This window comes from Trematomus bernacchii, unplaced genomic scaffold (genome assembly GCF_902827165.1).
Source record: "Trematomus bernacchii unplaced genomic scaffold, fTreBer1.1, whole genome shotgun sequence".
Classification (NCBI taxonomy): domain Eukaryota; kingdom Metazoa; phylum Chordata; class Actinopteri; order Perciformes; family Nototheniidae; genus Trematomus; species Trematomus bernacchii.
Window position 1 is genome coordinate 4,283,437 of NW_022987705.1, and position 13,154 is coordinate 4,296,590.

General features: G+C 42.8%; 1 protein-coding gene and 1 non-coding gene across 5 annotated transcripts in view; one reads left to right on the forward strand and one right to left on the reverse strand.

Annotated features, from left to right (window-relative positions):
• Positions 1-4,788: 4,788 nt before the first annotated feature.
• trnav-uac lies at positions 4,789-4,861 on the reverse strand. The gene has a single exon. It is a non-coding gene; the product is annotated as a tRNA-Val (tRNA).
• Positions 4,862-6,754: 1,893 nt separating this feature from the next.
• nsd1b (nuclear receptor binding SET domain protein 1b) overlaps positions 6,755-13,154 on the forward strand; it is a 28,504-nt gene continuing 22,104 nt past the window's right edge. Inside the window, exons 1-4 of one of the 4 annotated variants that reach the window (XM_034140037.1) lie at positions 6,755-7,026; positions 8,738-9,600; positions 11,584-11,725; positions 12,923-13,095. In XM_034140037.1, coding sequence (XP_033995928.1) covers positions 8,755-9,600; positions 11,584-11,725; positions 12,923-13,095 — 1,161 coding nt within the window. In that variant the 5' untranslated portion in view covers positions 6,755-7,026; positions 8,738-8,754. Of the gene's footprint in view, positions 7,027-7,341; positions 7,800-8,737; positions 9,601-11,583; positions 11,726-12,922; positions 13,096-13,154 lie in introns of those variants that run through there. The other 3 variants (XM_034140038.1, XM_034140036.1, XM_034140039.1) reach the window with 3 other exon arrangements.

Here is a 13,154-nt window from a genome sequence, read left to right on the forward strand (position 1 = left end):
TTTTTCTCCACAGTTGTGGGCAAAATGTCCTCCTCATCAGTGTGAATGTGCCAAATCTTAATTAGCGTGGGGGGGGGGGGGGGGGGGGGGGGGGGACGCTCCTCCTTGCTGCAGACCCACTTTGTGAAGGCAGGTGCAGCTTTAAATGACTGGACATTTTTTGCAGTGTGCAGGAGGTGGCAGGTTGTGATCCTGCAGCCCACATCTCATATACATAATCCAGCAGGCAGGCGGGCCCCTGCTCTCGCTGAATGGAGGGGGGGGTCTCCCTTCCTCTGGGGACGTTTCAGGGCTGAAAGAGAAACTCACCACCGTGGACCGGCGCAGTGAGAAAATGAAGACCTCTGCACCCCTCTAAATCCCCAGGAATTTCTCATTAAGCGAGGGTCCCGGGCTGCTGAGGGCCCTCACCCACCCCCCAGGAGGGGTCTCCCTCTCTGGCGCGGAGAATGGAGCCCTCCACTCCACTTTGTGCTGGCTGCTGGCCGGTATTCACCTTCTCCTTTCTCAGCAGCACAAGAGCTTTCTCCCAATCATGCTTTCAAAGCCCTCAGGACTTCCTCTTCCTTTCAGTCAGTTTTTACATAAGTGTGTGTGTGTGTGTGTGTGTGTGTGTGTGTGTGTGTGTGTGTGTGTGTGTGTGTGTGTGTGTGTGTGTGTGTGTGTGTGTGTGTGTGTGTGTGTGTGTGTGTGTGCGTGTGTGTGTGTGTGTGTGTGTGTGTGTGTGTGTGTGTGTGTGTGTGTGTGTGTGTGTGTGTGTGTGTGTGTGTGTGTGTGTGTGTGTGTGTGTGTGATAAGGAGAGAAAGGCATAATTGAATTTGACGTTTTCTGTTAATGGTATCCTGAGATATTTTTGTCCAGAGGAACCAAAGCTGTTTTTTTCTTCTTTATTTCACACGTTGTTCACAAGTGGATTAATGAGGATTATGTATATGAGGAGAGGTAATGAGTTTTGATGAGAGCAGAGAGGATATTTAGTGTGAGATTTCAAAACATGGCAGTGAGTCAGGATTTGGCAGCATCACATGTTCCTGACTTTTCATGATTTGGAGTCGCTCAGATTTTTATGTAAAGGTATCAATATATTTTTAAAAGGACAAAACATTGTTTTAGATTACAACATGTAGAAGTAATTTGAAGAGACGAGTCTCCCTGTTTGTGTATTTGTATAGAGATGCTGTTGCCTCCCCTGTGTGGAGAAGAGCTGCTGCTACAACAACACTGATCACACATCATCTCACCTTTTTATTTTATTCTTCTACAAAGGTTCATAAAAGTCTTTGGTGCAGCATATTACCAAATTAATATTGCAAGTAAAACCGTTTTCCCTCATCTTTTCATTTTATAATCACTTTAAGTTCTTTAAACATTAAAGGTCACCTATCATGCTATTTTTAGGCAATAGCATAGGTCTCAGATATATAAAAATATATAAAAAACATGTCTATGAAGTGTTTTGCTCAAAATACCAAACAGATCACCCATTCTAGCCATGCCTCATATCCCTCTATTTCACTTCCTGTTTCAAAAGTGCTGATTTTATGTATAAAGCTTTAAAAAAAGAAAATGATAAAAAAAGAGGGGCGGAGCTTATGCGGGAGATTCTACAGGCAGATACTGCCGTGATCAAACACCATATCATGGATTATCAAGGATTATTTCTGAAACAGTATGGAGCTCAAAGGCTTTCTCTCTTGCCGGTTATACCACAAGGTGAGTTCCTTTTTATTTCCTGCTTCTTCACACACATGCTCTCCAGTACAGGTTAGCTCTGAGTGTTAGCGATGCTAATGTAAACAAAGACCATATTACGTCCAAAACAGTCGGGCATTGTTTCTAATAGCAACGTTGCTGATCGTGGCAAGGGTCCGCATTGCCGATATTACATCATATCAGACGTAAATCTGTATCAGCTCTGTTGTATCCCCGTTTTTAGAGATTTGGGTACGGAGGAAAAGAGAGGGTTTTATTTTCTGACGCTGCGTGAGTTCCCTGACACACCGGGGACACATCTTTATGTATAAAAGACATCAAAAAGTGCATTTTGCATGATAGGTCCCCTTTAAAACATTTGACGATACATTAAAAATACATCATATATTGAAATGAAAATATGTCTACTGATGTTATATGTTATATTACAGTTTATTTAAAGGGGACCTATCATGCTAAATGCACTTTTGTACGTCTTTTATACATGAATATGTGTCCCCGGTGTTCCAGGGAACTCACCAAGTGTCAGAAAACACAACCCTCTCTATTTTCCTCCATACCCAAATCTCTAAAAAAGGGGCTGCAACGGATCTGATAAAAACTGATCCAGATTTGAACACTGTCCTGACGTCAGGACGGTGGCGCTACGGCTATTGGGCCAACTCCACCAATCAGGAGGAGACAGCCACGGCCATTGCCGTTCAAAAGCACTGGAGACGCTGTAGTACATATGCCAGGCCTGTAGGTGGTGCTGTTCTCACAGAATCAGCCCTTGCAAAAACAGGGGTAAAAAAGTGCAAATTGAGCAAAATGAGGCATGGCTAAAATGCATGATTTGTTTGGTATTTTGAAAAGAAAAAAGTATAAATATGCCTTATATAGGTATGGTCCTACACTATATTATTATAATATAGCATGATAGGTCCACTTTAAGTAATTATGCTTTTTAATGTACAAGTTTAAGCTAAATAAGGAGTCTTTCAATTCTTAAAACAATGTTATTTACCCTTAATCCTGTGTTTGTTACTGCAATACAATAAAAAACACACTCTATTAGTAATATCTACAGTCATTTGAAGTAAACTAAGTAACACATTGGCTATATGTTAGGGTTTAAAAACAGAATGGGGTATCTTCAGACAATGGTACTTCTACTTTTACTTTAGTATAGTATCCCAGTATTTCTTGGCATTGCTCTGAACCAGATTGAGAGCTTCAGTGTGAGAGGAGTGAAACTGAGAAAAGGAAAGTTGATGAAGAGAGAGAGCGTCTCATGCAGGACAGCTGACAGCTGGGTTCAGCGGGGGTCACAGGTCATGGATGGCAGCAGTGGGGGAGTGAAGTGGAATCTAAAACAACAGGAAGACACACACACAAACACACATATGCACAAACACACACACACACACATTTCCGGGAGAGGTGGTGAGCGTGGGCCTCCGGATCTCTGGTGTGACAGTTAACTAAAACTTAATCAGGGTGGTGTGAACGCTTCCTCCCACATATCTAATCCAGGAGCTTCCAATGTGTGTGTGTGTTTGTGTGTGTGTGTGTGTGTGTGCCAGTGACCACATTTTTATATATTTTTTTAGAGTAAGTCAACAAAGAAACCAAAGTCCATAAGGAAAAAAATGTATCTTTTAGGGTGTAGTTCAACCGAAAACAATATAACTTTTATATAGGACTCACCCCACTTGGCTCTCTTTGATCCAAAAAATGGCACGGCGTGAAGGAGAGCCCAACATTTGTAAGTTTGAGAAACCGGCTCGAGATTGCTAGAATTTGAAAATACACAACCGGAGAAAATCTGCCCCTTCCTTATAGAGCCCCTCCTCCAACACACACGAACGCGCACATGACCAATGAGGGCACGAGATAAGTTTGTGCACAGATGGAAGGCTGACAGGCAGGTAGGCCATCCAGTTATTTTAGCCAGGCCGGCTAAAATGATTGGTCGTGCTTTTTACAGTATTACGGCTTCCACAGATGAATTTTTTGAATGGATTTTTTGTCAAAGCACTTAAGATATTCATTGCTATCGGGATGTTAAGAGCATTCCATGGAATATAACAAAAAGTGTATCTCGAGCCGGTTTCTCAAACTTACATACCCTACCTTTAAGTCATTCCTCATTCCATAGAGATCTTTTTTTCATTAATTCCTCCATTTACACAACTATTTCTTTCATTACCTCCACCAACTTGGGGTATCAGCGCAGCATGGTAAATGTTACATTTTTGGAGAGGAAACTGCCCTCCAATCTGTAGTCAGAAGTGTGGTCAGGTGTGCATTGAGAAGTTTCCAAATGTATTCGACTATCCAAACAAGCACTTCTTCCCAGGTGTACTGGCCCTTTAAGAGAACTGCAACCTCTGTGTCACCAGGAAGAAAAAATACTTAAAGGTGGGGTATGTAATTTATTTCAGAAACACTTTTTGTTATATTCCATGGAATGCTCTTAACATCCCGATAGCAATGAATATCTTAAATGCTTTGACAATAAATACATAAAAAAATGTAATCTGTGGAAGCCGCTGTAAAACGCTGTAAAAAGCACGACCAATCAAAATAAACCGGCCCGGCTAAAATAACTGGATGGCCTACCTGCCTGTCAGCCTTCCATCTCGTGCACAAACTTATCTTGTGCCCTCATTGGTCATGTGCGCGTTCGTGTGTGTTGGAGGAGGGGCTCTGTAAGGAAGTGGCAGATTTTTTCCGGTTGTGTATTTTCAAATTCTAGCGATCTCGAGCTGGTTTCTCCAAAATCACATACCCCACCTTTAATCATCAATTAATGAATACAATCTGGATAAATAGCTTATTTGTGTAGCATTTCCACATCTTCATCAGTTGATTCCTGAATAGCATGTGTGACATTTAAAAAATCTATAAATGGATTTGGACTTTTATTTCCTATTTATTTGCTAACTTTCATACTTTTTGAATTGAATAATGTATTTGTATTATGTCTGCTTGTTTCAACTTTAATGGAATGACATATACACATATATTTCTCTTAGTTATTTTTACCTATTGATATTTGCATTCTCATATCACTGTCCAAACATAAAGACTGATTCCACTGGGGCTCGAACCCAGGACCTTCTGCGTGTAAAGCAGACGTGATAACCACTACACTATAGAACCTCTGGAGAAAGCCAACGGAGTGGAACTGATTCGATACAAATAAACAACAAATGAGAGATGAGATTGACGTGGACAAGGGGATATCAGTTTTTGTGGGAATGTTGGAAACACTTTTACACCTTGATCTCATGTCGCGTGCTCTGCTGCCCTCTGGTGGATCTGACGAGTCTCCAAATAAATGTGGCGCTTCAACAACACAAAGGCCTCGGCTCGTGATGAGGAGATACTTCACTGAAGTAGCAGCAGAGGCAGTGGAAAAGGTACCGAGAAAAAGTAGTATCAGCACTGTCACTGTCACTATACATTCATTCAAATCAGTCCACTTTTACCAGCTCATACCAGAACAGCTGAGTCATATGTTTGGGGGTGGGGGGGGTCAACATAGATGTGTCATGATTCTGCAAAGTATTGTGTGTGGCTTTAGTTAAATAAATGATGTCATGTTATTTTGCCTGCCATATTTAACACACCGAAAGTAAAGCAGTGTTTCAGGAATCCAGTATGTCAGGCCCAGCTGTATATTACCCATCTGTATTGTATATGTATAACACATTTACATACCACAGCCTGTTAAACAAAAGTAGGTAGTAGGTTTCTCACTTAGTCAGATACATATTTTACACAGGGATACGTGTACTCAGAGGTGGGAGAAGTACTCAGATCTTGTACTAATACTAGAGTAAATGTACGTAGTTACTTCACACCTCTGCATGTACTTTCTGAAACAAGAAGGCCACAGTAAACTGCTGAGGTAGGACTTTGTCTACTGTATATATTTATTATAATTAATTATTTAATTATCCTTTTTAAATTTTATTTTATACTGTCACTTATATGTTTAATGTGTTATTCAATCTAATTAGCCTTGTTTGAACTTAATCTGTTCTATCCTGTGTTTTGCCCTTTTTTCTGCTGTTCAGACACCTGAATTAGCCTACTACAGGAATGAATAAAGGTTTCTCTCATCTTTATCTTATCTTGCATGTCTAAGGGGAATTACATTTTTGTAATACTTTGATTTGGAGGATTTGACTCATACAGATGCTTCGTCAAACCAAACCCCGGTTATGTGCAGCAGTGGAAAGTCCTGGAGGTGTTGACATGTTGCCTGTAAATGACGGTGAACCACGTTAATGGCGCTAATGATGGCTGGGCACGTGGAGATGCGCGCGGCTGCCGGTCGAGGCGCTGTTTAACGAAACTCAGCCTGATAAACCCGCAGCAGGCCCTGCTCCGGTCTGCCCGTCTCTAACCGGTGTGTCTCACTACTTCCAACAAAACATATTCTGTTCGGCTCGAATAGCAAAACGCATCCTGGACATCCATGTTGTCAGATGAAAATAACCGGGAGATGTTAGAACAGAAGGGGATATTTTAGCGAGAGGTTTCAGAAAACGTGAAATATTCCCATGCACAGTCATAAAGAGGCTCGTGTCTGTTCGCCTCGTGCTCAACAGTGACCCAGCCGAGCTTCATTCTGCAGGGGAGGAAGTGTTGCTGTTGTGTCGCTCATTTCCGCCGTTTTCCCATATCACACCGCCTCCCGGTGACAAGAGTGTGTGTGTGGGGGGGATTTTTTCTACACCTGAAACCCCCCCTCTACTCACCCTCCCATGTCCCCACTGACATATCGTCTCTAATTATACAAATATCACCTATACAAATCCAATCCAATACACCAAAGCTCAGCTCCTTCTCCCCGGCCGAGGAGCTGCAGTAGCCTACTCTCACCCATTCGTTTCTGGAAAAAAAAAAATACACCGTGTGTTTCCCCCCCTTCATTTGCACCAAAACCAGTAACCAAAAAACAGCACAGACGACGTTTAAAGTGCCATTTAATGTTTTAAGACGAGCGTTTGTCACACGCACACACCAGAGGAGCCCCTGTTCTTGTCGTGGCACACACGCTCATGAGACAGGGACAGCATGTAGGGAACATGTTCCTGTCAGGACCCAGGACTCAGAAACACCTCCAGGGATCAGGAGAGAGGCTCAGTCCCTCCGTGCCTGGCTGAACTTTATATCGAGCTTGCATTAACACTTTGTGGCCTGCTTTTTTTTCCTCCACTAAAGGCTGGACTGGAGGACTCCATTTTGAAGGGACCGGGTGTGCAGAGACTACACAGCAACTCGTCTCAGGAAAGGAAACCCATCTGTTTTTCCGGGTAGCCTGCTGCACAATTTCTCTGCCTTTCCGACGTGTTAGTGGAGGACATTTTTGAATGACTTCCATTTATTTATTTCGTCTTATTTAGTGTGCTGCCCAAGTGCGTTTCGAGGAGGTTGGTGGTGTATGAGATGCCAGTTTGTTGGCACAACTTTGGCATGTGACATGTTGGTGATGGCAGCCTGGTTTAGGTTAATAATTGATGCTGGTAATTAAGAAGAGGGGCGGGGCCAGTTTTTAGAGGTGTCATGTGGACGTCCGGTGTGTTTTCTTTTTTATAGGTGGCTGCCAGCTCAGATTTTCTTAGTTTTTATTTCTAGGAAAAACGATTTACGGCCCCTTCTGCTCTCTATGCTGTGGACCGGCTGGGGAGGGAGGCAGTGGTGACGCCTGGCAGTGCGCACAGAGAGAGAGGCTGACTTTCAGAGTCTGCAGGCAGGAAACAGCCATTCAACAGAGCAGGGATGTATACACGGCGAAATATAAAGTAGTTATCTCAAAGCAGAAGGGGGAGTGTCGCTGCCTGAATCTCTAATTCCAGGGGCCGCTGGACCAGGCTTTAGCGCATGTAGAGAGAAGGAGGGAGGAGGAGGAGGAGGAGGAGGAGGGAGGTGCAGGGGGCAGTGAGAGAGTACGTTTCACAGGATCCAGGCCTAGTAGTATTGCCGCTGGGACTCTCCTCATCCGCTTTCACAAAATTGGAAATTGGCACATTTAATGGGCAAAATGAGCGGGTTGAGGGTCATGTTTGCGCTGAACGACACCAGAATGGTAAGATTCTTGCGACAGATCCCGTGTCATTTGGCGTTTTCTCCGTGATTCTGTTGTTTGATGCACACATAGCCTGCATCTGTCGGGGAGGGAAGCCTGTGGAAGTGTGTGTGTGCGTGTGCGTGCGTGTGTGTGTAAGTGTGTGTTGGTGAACTTGTTTTGTGTCGTCTCGTGGTATTATGTAGCGTTAAGTGTTTCTCTTCTCGTGCAAGCATGGAAGCCACTGCAAGCCATGATCGACACACACAACACACACTGACACACACATGCAGTGGCACGCATCTATGCATACGCGCGTGCACGAATGGGTCCATTTTAATTCCAGTTGGTGGCTGCAGCCGGCTTGTTTAACGACGGGTAGATGTTATAACATGACACGCTGTCATTGATCGTCTTTATTGTGTGAGTCCACAGTATGCACGAGCTTACAGGCTGATGACCTTATCGTGTTGATGTCATTTTCATCACATCGCGATAATTTTCCTCAAAGGCTTTACAGCGGCTGTTGTGATGCTGTTTTGCGCAGAATCTCTCCCAAATAATGTCATATAAGGTCGACCCGCTCTTTGTCAGTGAGTCTGTTTACGTTTTATTCTGATGATCATCATGTGAAGCAGATTGGGTTGTTTTTCACGGATTTCAAGTCAGAGCTGTGTCGCTTTTTCTTCAATATATTTCATCACCAGCTGCCTGGGATAACTTTGATCAAGCTGCAGTGATGTAACACAGATTGTAGGGATATGCTGAGAATAAACATGAAACATGGATGAAGTGTACTTTCTTTGAGGATAATTGTAGGATTATAAAATATACCATTAATTAAAACAAATGTCAGTCTTTCAGGTTTATCATAACAAGCTTTAGCAACAATTTGCAGGTGTTTTAATATCCAAACTTTGATTTTTTGGTATGCTAACAATTCTCTGTTTGTGTCACAGGGAGGAACCATGCCAGCATGAGTGGGCCTCACCCAGGCCCTGGCAGGGAGACTCATCAGTCCGGCTGCCCTTTGACCCCCGGGCGCGACCTCTCCGCCTCCAGACACCATGACCACAGGATCGGGTTAAACATGTCTGCCTCCTCCCTCAAGCATGCATCCATGTATGGGTTTACAAAAACGGAGCACTCCTCCTCTTCCTCCTCTGCATCCTACAGTCCTCTCAGGAGGCTGCAGCATCTCACATCCATGGTGAGCCAGCCGGACCTGGTGCTGCCGGTGAGGGAGCCGGAAAGGAGCTGGGAGTGGGGGGGGAATAAGAAGGAGAGGGGGAAGGAGATGGAGACGGACTCCTGGGCTGACTGCACGGGCGGGGATTATTCTGGCAGCCAGAACACAAGCAGGGAGGAAAGCTATAGTGGCTCTTCTTCTGGACCAAAACAACCTGTGGTCCAGAGTAGAAGTCGAGACATACCTGCAGCTCCTGACGTCTCGGAGAAAAAGACAGAAGGTCTGTTCTCAGGCCCGCCCAGCCCGGCCTTCTCTCTGGACAGCAACAGCCCCTTTGCTAACGGCTTCCTCCACTTTGAGTCCTCTTTGTTTGAGGATGACGATGAAGAGCAGGAGGCGGTGTCCCCTCTGGGCGGAGGCTTGGATAAACACGACAGGCCGGAGAATCTGCTCCCATCCACTCCTGGAAACGTGAATTCAGACTCCAAGGATGCTACCCTGTCCTCAGCCAAGGCGGTGACCCGGTCCCAGTCCTCGGGTCAGCGCCGGAGATACTGGGACGGCTCGGATGACGAGTGGGAGAGCGGCTCCGAGCTGCTCCTGCTGGACGATAGTCCCACAAGGCATTCAATGGCAAGTTTTCCAGTTATTACTCCAAGTAAACAAACAGCTTTTCAGGTTTTATTGTCACAGGTAGACATTAGTTTTCAACTTGGTGTGACACAACAGGGCAAACTTCACTATAAGTGTATTATAGTATAGTATAGTATATACATACATATAGATGGACACAATTTCATATCCAAAAATATGATAAATTGAGGGGATGTTTAACTATACACATTGTAAATCTGGCTCAGAAAGGAATACTACTCCGAACTGGAAGTGTTGATCCCTGACTGATTAGGTATAAAATACAAGAACACACTGTCTACTAAAAGACTAGAACTTATTTACCATGTTGCCGGATTACTGTAAATACTGAACACATGCACTGTTTTTCACCAGAATGCCGCTCATTGTGAATAATGTGTGGGCTCAGAGATGTCCGAGCTCCACAAATTTAGCTCTGTCATTGATAAATAAATAAATACTCTCTTACTTATTTTTTACAAAGAACTGAAGGTCAGCTTCTCTAGAGGTTTTCAAACTGTGAGGAGAGCTGAAGGGTGAGACTATGCAAAATGGGAAAGGCACAGGTGTGAACAGAAAGTTAGTTATTGTGGATTGAAAGCTGATTTGGACTAATCGCCTATTGTTAGCAGTATCAGACAGTCAGCTGCAGAGAGGCTGTTCATGGAAGCAAGGAAAGTACCTGAAAACCCCTTAGGGCCTGATGGCAAAAATCACACCTCCTCTCTGAGTAATAACTTTGTCAGATCTCAACACACAGACATGATAAACATGTTTTTACTTTCAGTGTGTCTTACGCCACGCAAGCATATCATTGTCTTTTCAGTAAATGTTCATAAAGCCACTCAGAAATCATAGACTTTCTTCAGTATCAAAGTAATCAAGTGGTCATTTTCTGTACGCTGCAAACAGGGACTGCTAATTGCTTATTCTGCACTATTTGAATGGTATGAATTTGCTGAAATGTCAACAAACATAGGTGAAAAGAAGGGTGCTTAGAAGATGAAAATGTTTTACTTCCTGTTTACATTCCCCAAAGCTTTATGGGAACTGTAGTCCAAAAACATAAAGCATAATTATCCCCCAAATAAAAGTTATACAAAGATTATTTATATGACCAAAATAACCATTTAATATAAACTTTATTTGTTGCATATATGGATATGTTTTGTCAGCGCTGAGGCTACCCTCCACAGGGTTCATATATTACCACAAACGACCTGTAACATAATGCTTATTCATTGCCACAAGTTCTGCTTTTGTTTCTCCGCCTGTTTTGGGTGCAGATTATTCACACTAAAACTTGGCACTGCTCAGGAGGTGACACTAAAGCCAAAGCAAAACAACAACAAATAACAACTTGGATGCATCTGTTTTTGTGAATCAATGTTTCGTCAAGTTCCCCAGGATAACAGCTCACAGATCAATCAATGTTAACACAGCATTTTGACTTGTTTTAGTAAGAAAAGCCTTGGTGTTGCTAAAGACATTAGTGATGGCTTTGTTCTATTTAATGCCCCAGTAAATTATGACAATGTGACAGTGAGCCAGCATGCACAATACCAGTGTGACCGGTAGTGTCTAGCGTTGTGTACGTGGTGTTTTGATGGAGAGGCCCACACCAGGATATATATATTTGGGGGCAGCCTCTGTTTATTCTGTAAAATAAGTAAATAACAAAACCATCCGTCAATGGTTAAGTGTCTGCCAGGCCTCCATTGAAACATAACATGTGTTCTCAATTATGTGTTTGGTTGAAATGAGTAGAATCTTTTTTTTTAAAGTCATTTGACTCCTCTCACAAGGAGTGCACAAGCACAAGGGCCAGATTATTTTGGATGCAATACAGAAAACACAGACAATTAAATTACATAACAAGCGCAACCAACACACCTGTAGCTCTTACTGGGTCAGAACACAAAACAGTATCTAATTTGTATTTGTCTTATTGTAATATTCTGTCTTTATTGTCATGTTGAACAGCAGAACAGCCTCAAGAAAAAGTCTGTGCCATCTCTGAAGTTCTTAGAGGGTGAAGTTATTTGGGCAAAGTTAAACCGAAGACCATGGTGGCCCTGCGAGGTGACCGTTGACCCTGCACAGGGAATCTATCACAAAGTGAAAGGTGGGCCTGAGACATTGTTGACTTCATGTGATTACCTACAATGTACAAGGATCGTTTTCCTTGTGGTACACTGTGTGGATTGTTTGGTCGCCTGTATTAGACATCAGCAGCTGCTAATAGCATAAACTGATGGGTGATTCAAAATACACAAAAAGGATAACAAGATAGTCTTAGATTATAATTTATGACATACATTGGCATGCCAATTGCCATATTTGGTCAGGTTACCAAGTGGAGGAACCACGATACCAGAAAACATCTAATACAATCCTTAAATTAGATTGTAAAATATAGATTTAAAGTCTCCCATTTTACCTTTTGCTATCAAACACGGAATTTTACTTAAAGGGGACCTATCATGCAAAATGCACTTTTGTACGTCTTTTATACATGAATATGTGTCCCCGGTGTTCCAGGGAACTCACCAAGTGTCAGAAAACACAACCCTCTCTATTTTCCTCCATACCCAAATCTCTAAAAAAGGGGCTGCAACGGATCTGATAAAAACTGATCCAGATTTGAACACTGTCTTGACGTTAGGACAGTGGCGCTACGGCTATTGGGCCAACTCCACCAATCAGGAGGAGACAGCCACGGCCATTGCCGTTCGAAAGCGCTGGAGACGCTGTAGTACATATGCCAGGCCAGTAGATGGTGCTGTTCTCACAGAATCTTCCCTTGCTAAAACAGATCTAAAAAATGCCAAATTGAGCAAAATGAGGCATGGCTAAAATGCATGATCTGTTTGGTATTTTGAAAAAAAAAAAGTATAAATATGCCTTATATAGGTATGGTCCTACACTATATTATTCAAATATAGCATGATAGGTCCACTTTAATTTAACTCATTTTTCACTATACATTACTTTTGAAACATTTGTCAATCAGTTGCATCTATAGTTGCAAAGACTGACTCATACATTTATTGTTTACTATTTAAGAAAATGGGCAATTGGTTTGACTGATCCCTCTTGCAAACACTCATTGACAATTGTTACCAATTTCTGACTTTTTTTATAGACTGACTATCTCATTAATGCATCAATTAAAAATAATAGTTTCTTGCAGTCCTAGTTACATCAACCTGTACTGTTAGTTTTCTTGCATTTTAAAGCTTCCTTTGCTTAGTTGATGCACTTGAATGTGGATTTAATCTGAGTATCATGAGATTGAAACTGATGTTTGTTGTTGTCTTAGAGCCCAGTGACCGGCCCAGTCGGCTTTACCATGTCAGGACCTTTGGGGAGCCTTTGGAGCTAACCTGGGTGGAGGAAAAATCAACTCACAGTTTCCACGGAGGCTTTGAATTCGATCAGCTCCCCCTACTGCGCCGGAAGGGGAAGCAAAGGGAGCAGAACTACAAAAACACTGTAAATACTTCTTCTCTGCATGCCCTAATAAAAAGTTGGTCTAAAGCATCATCATTGCT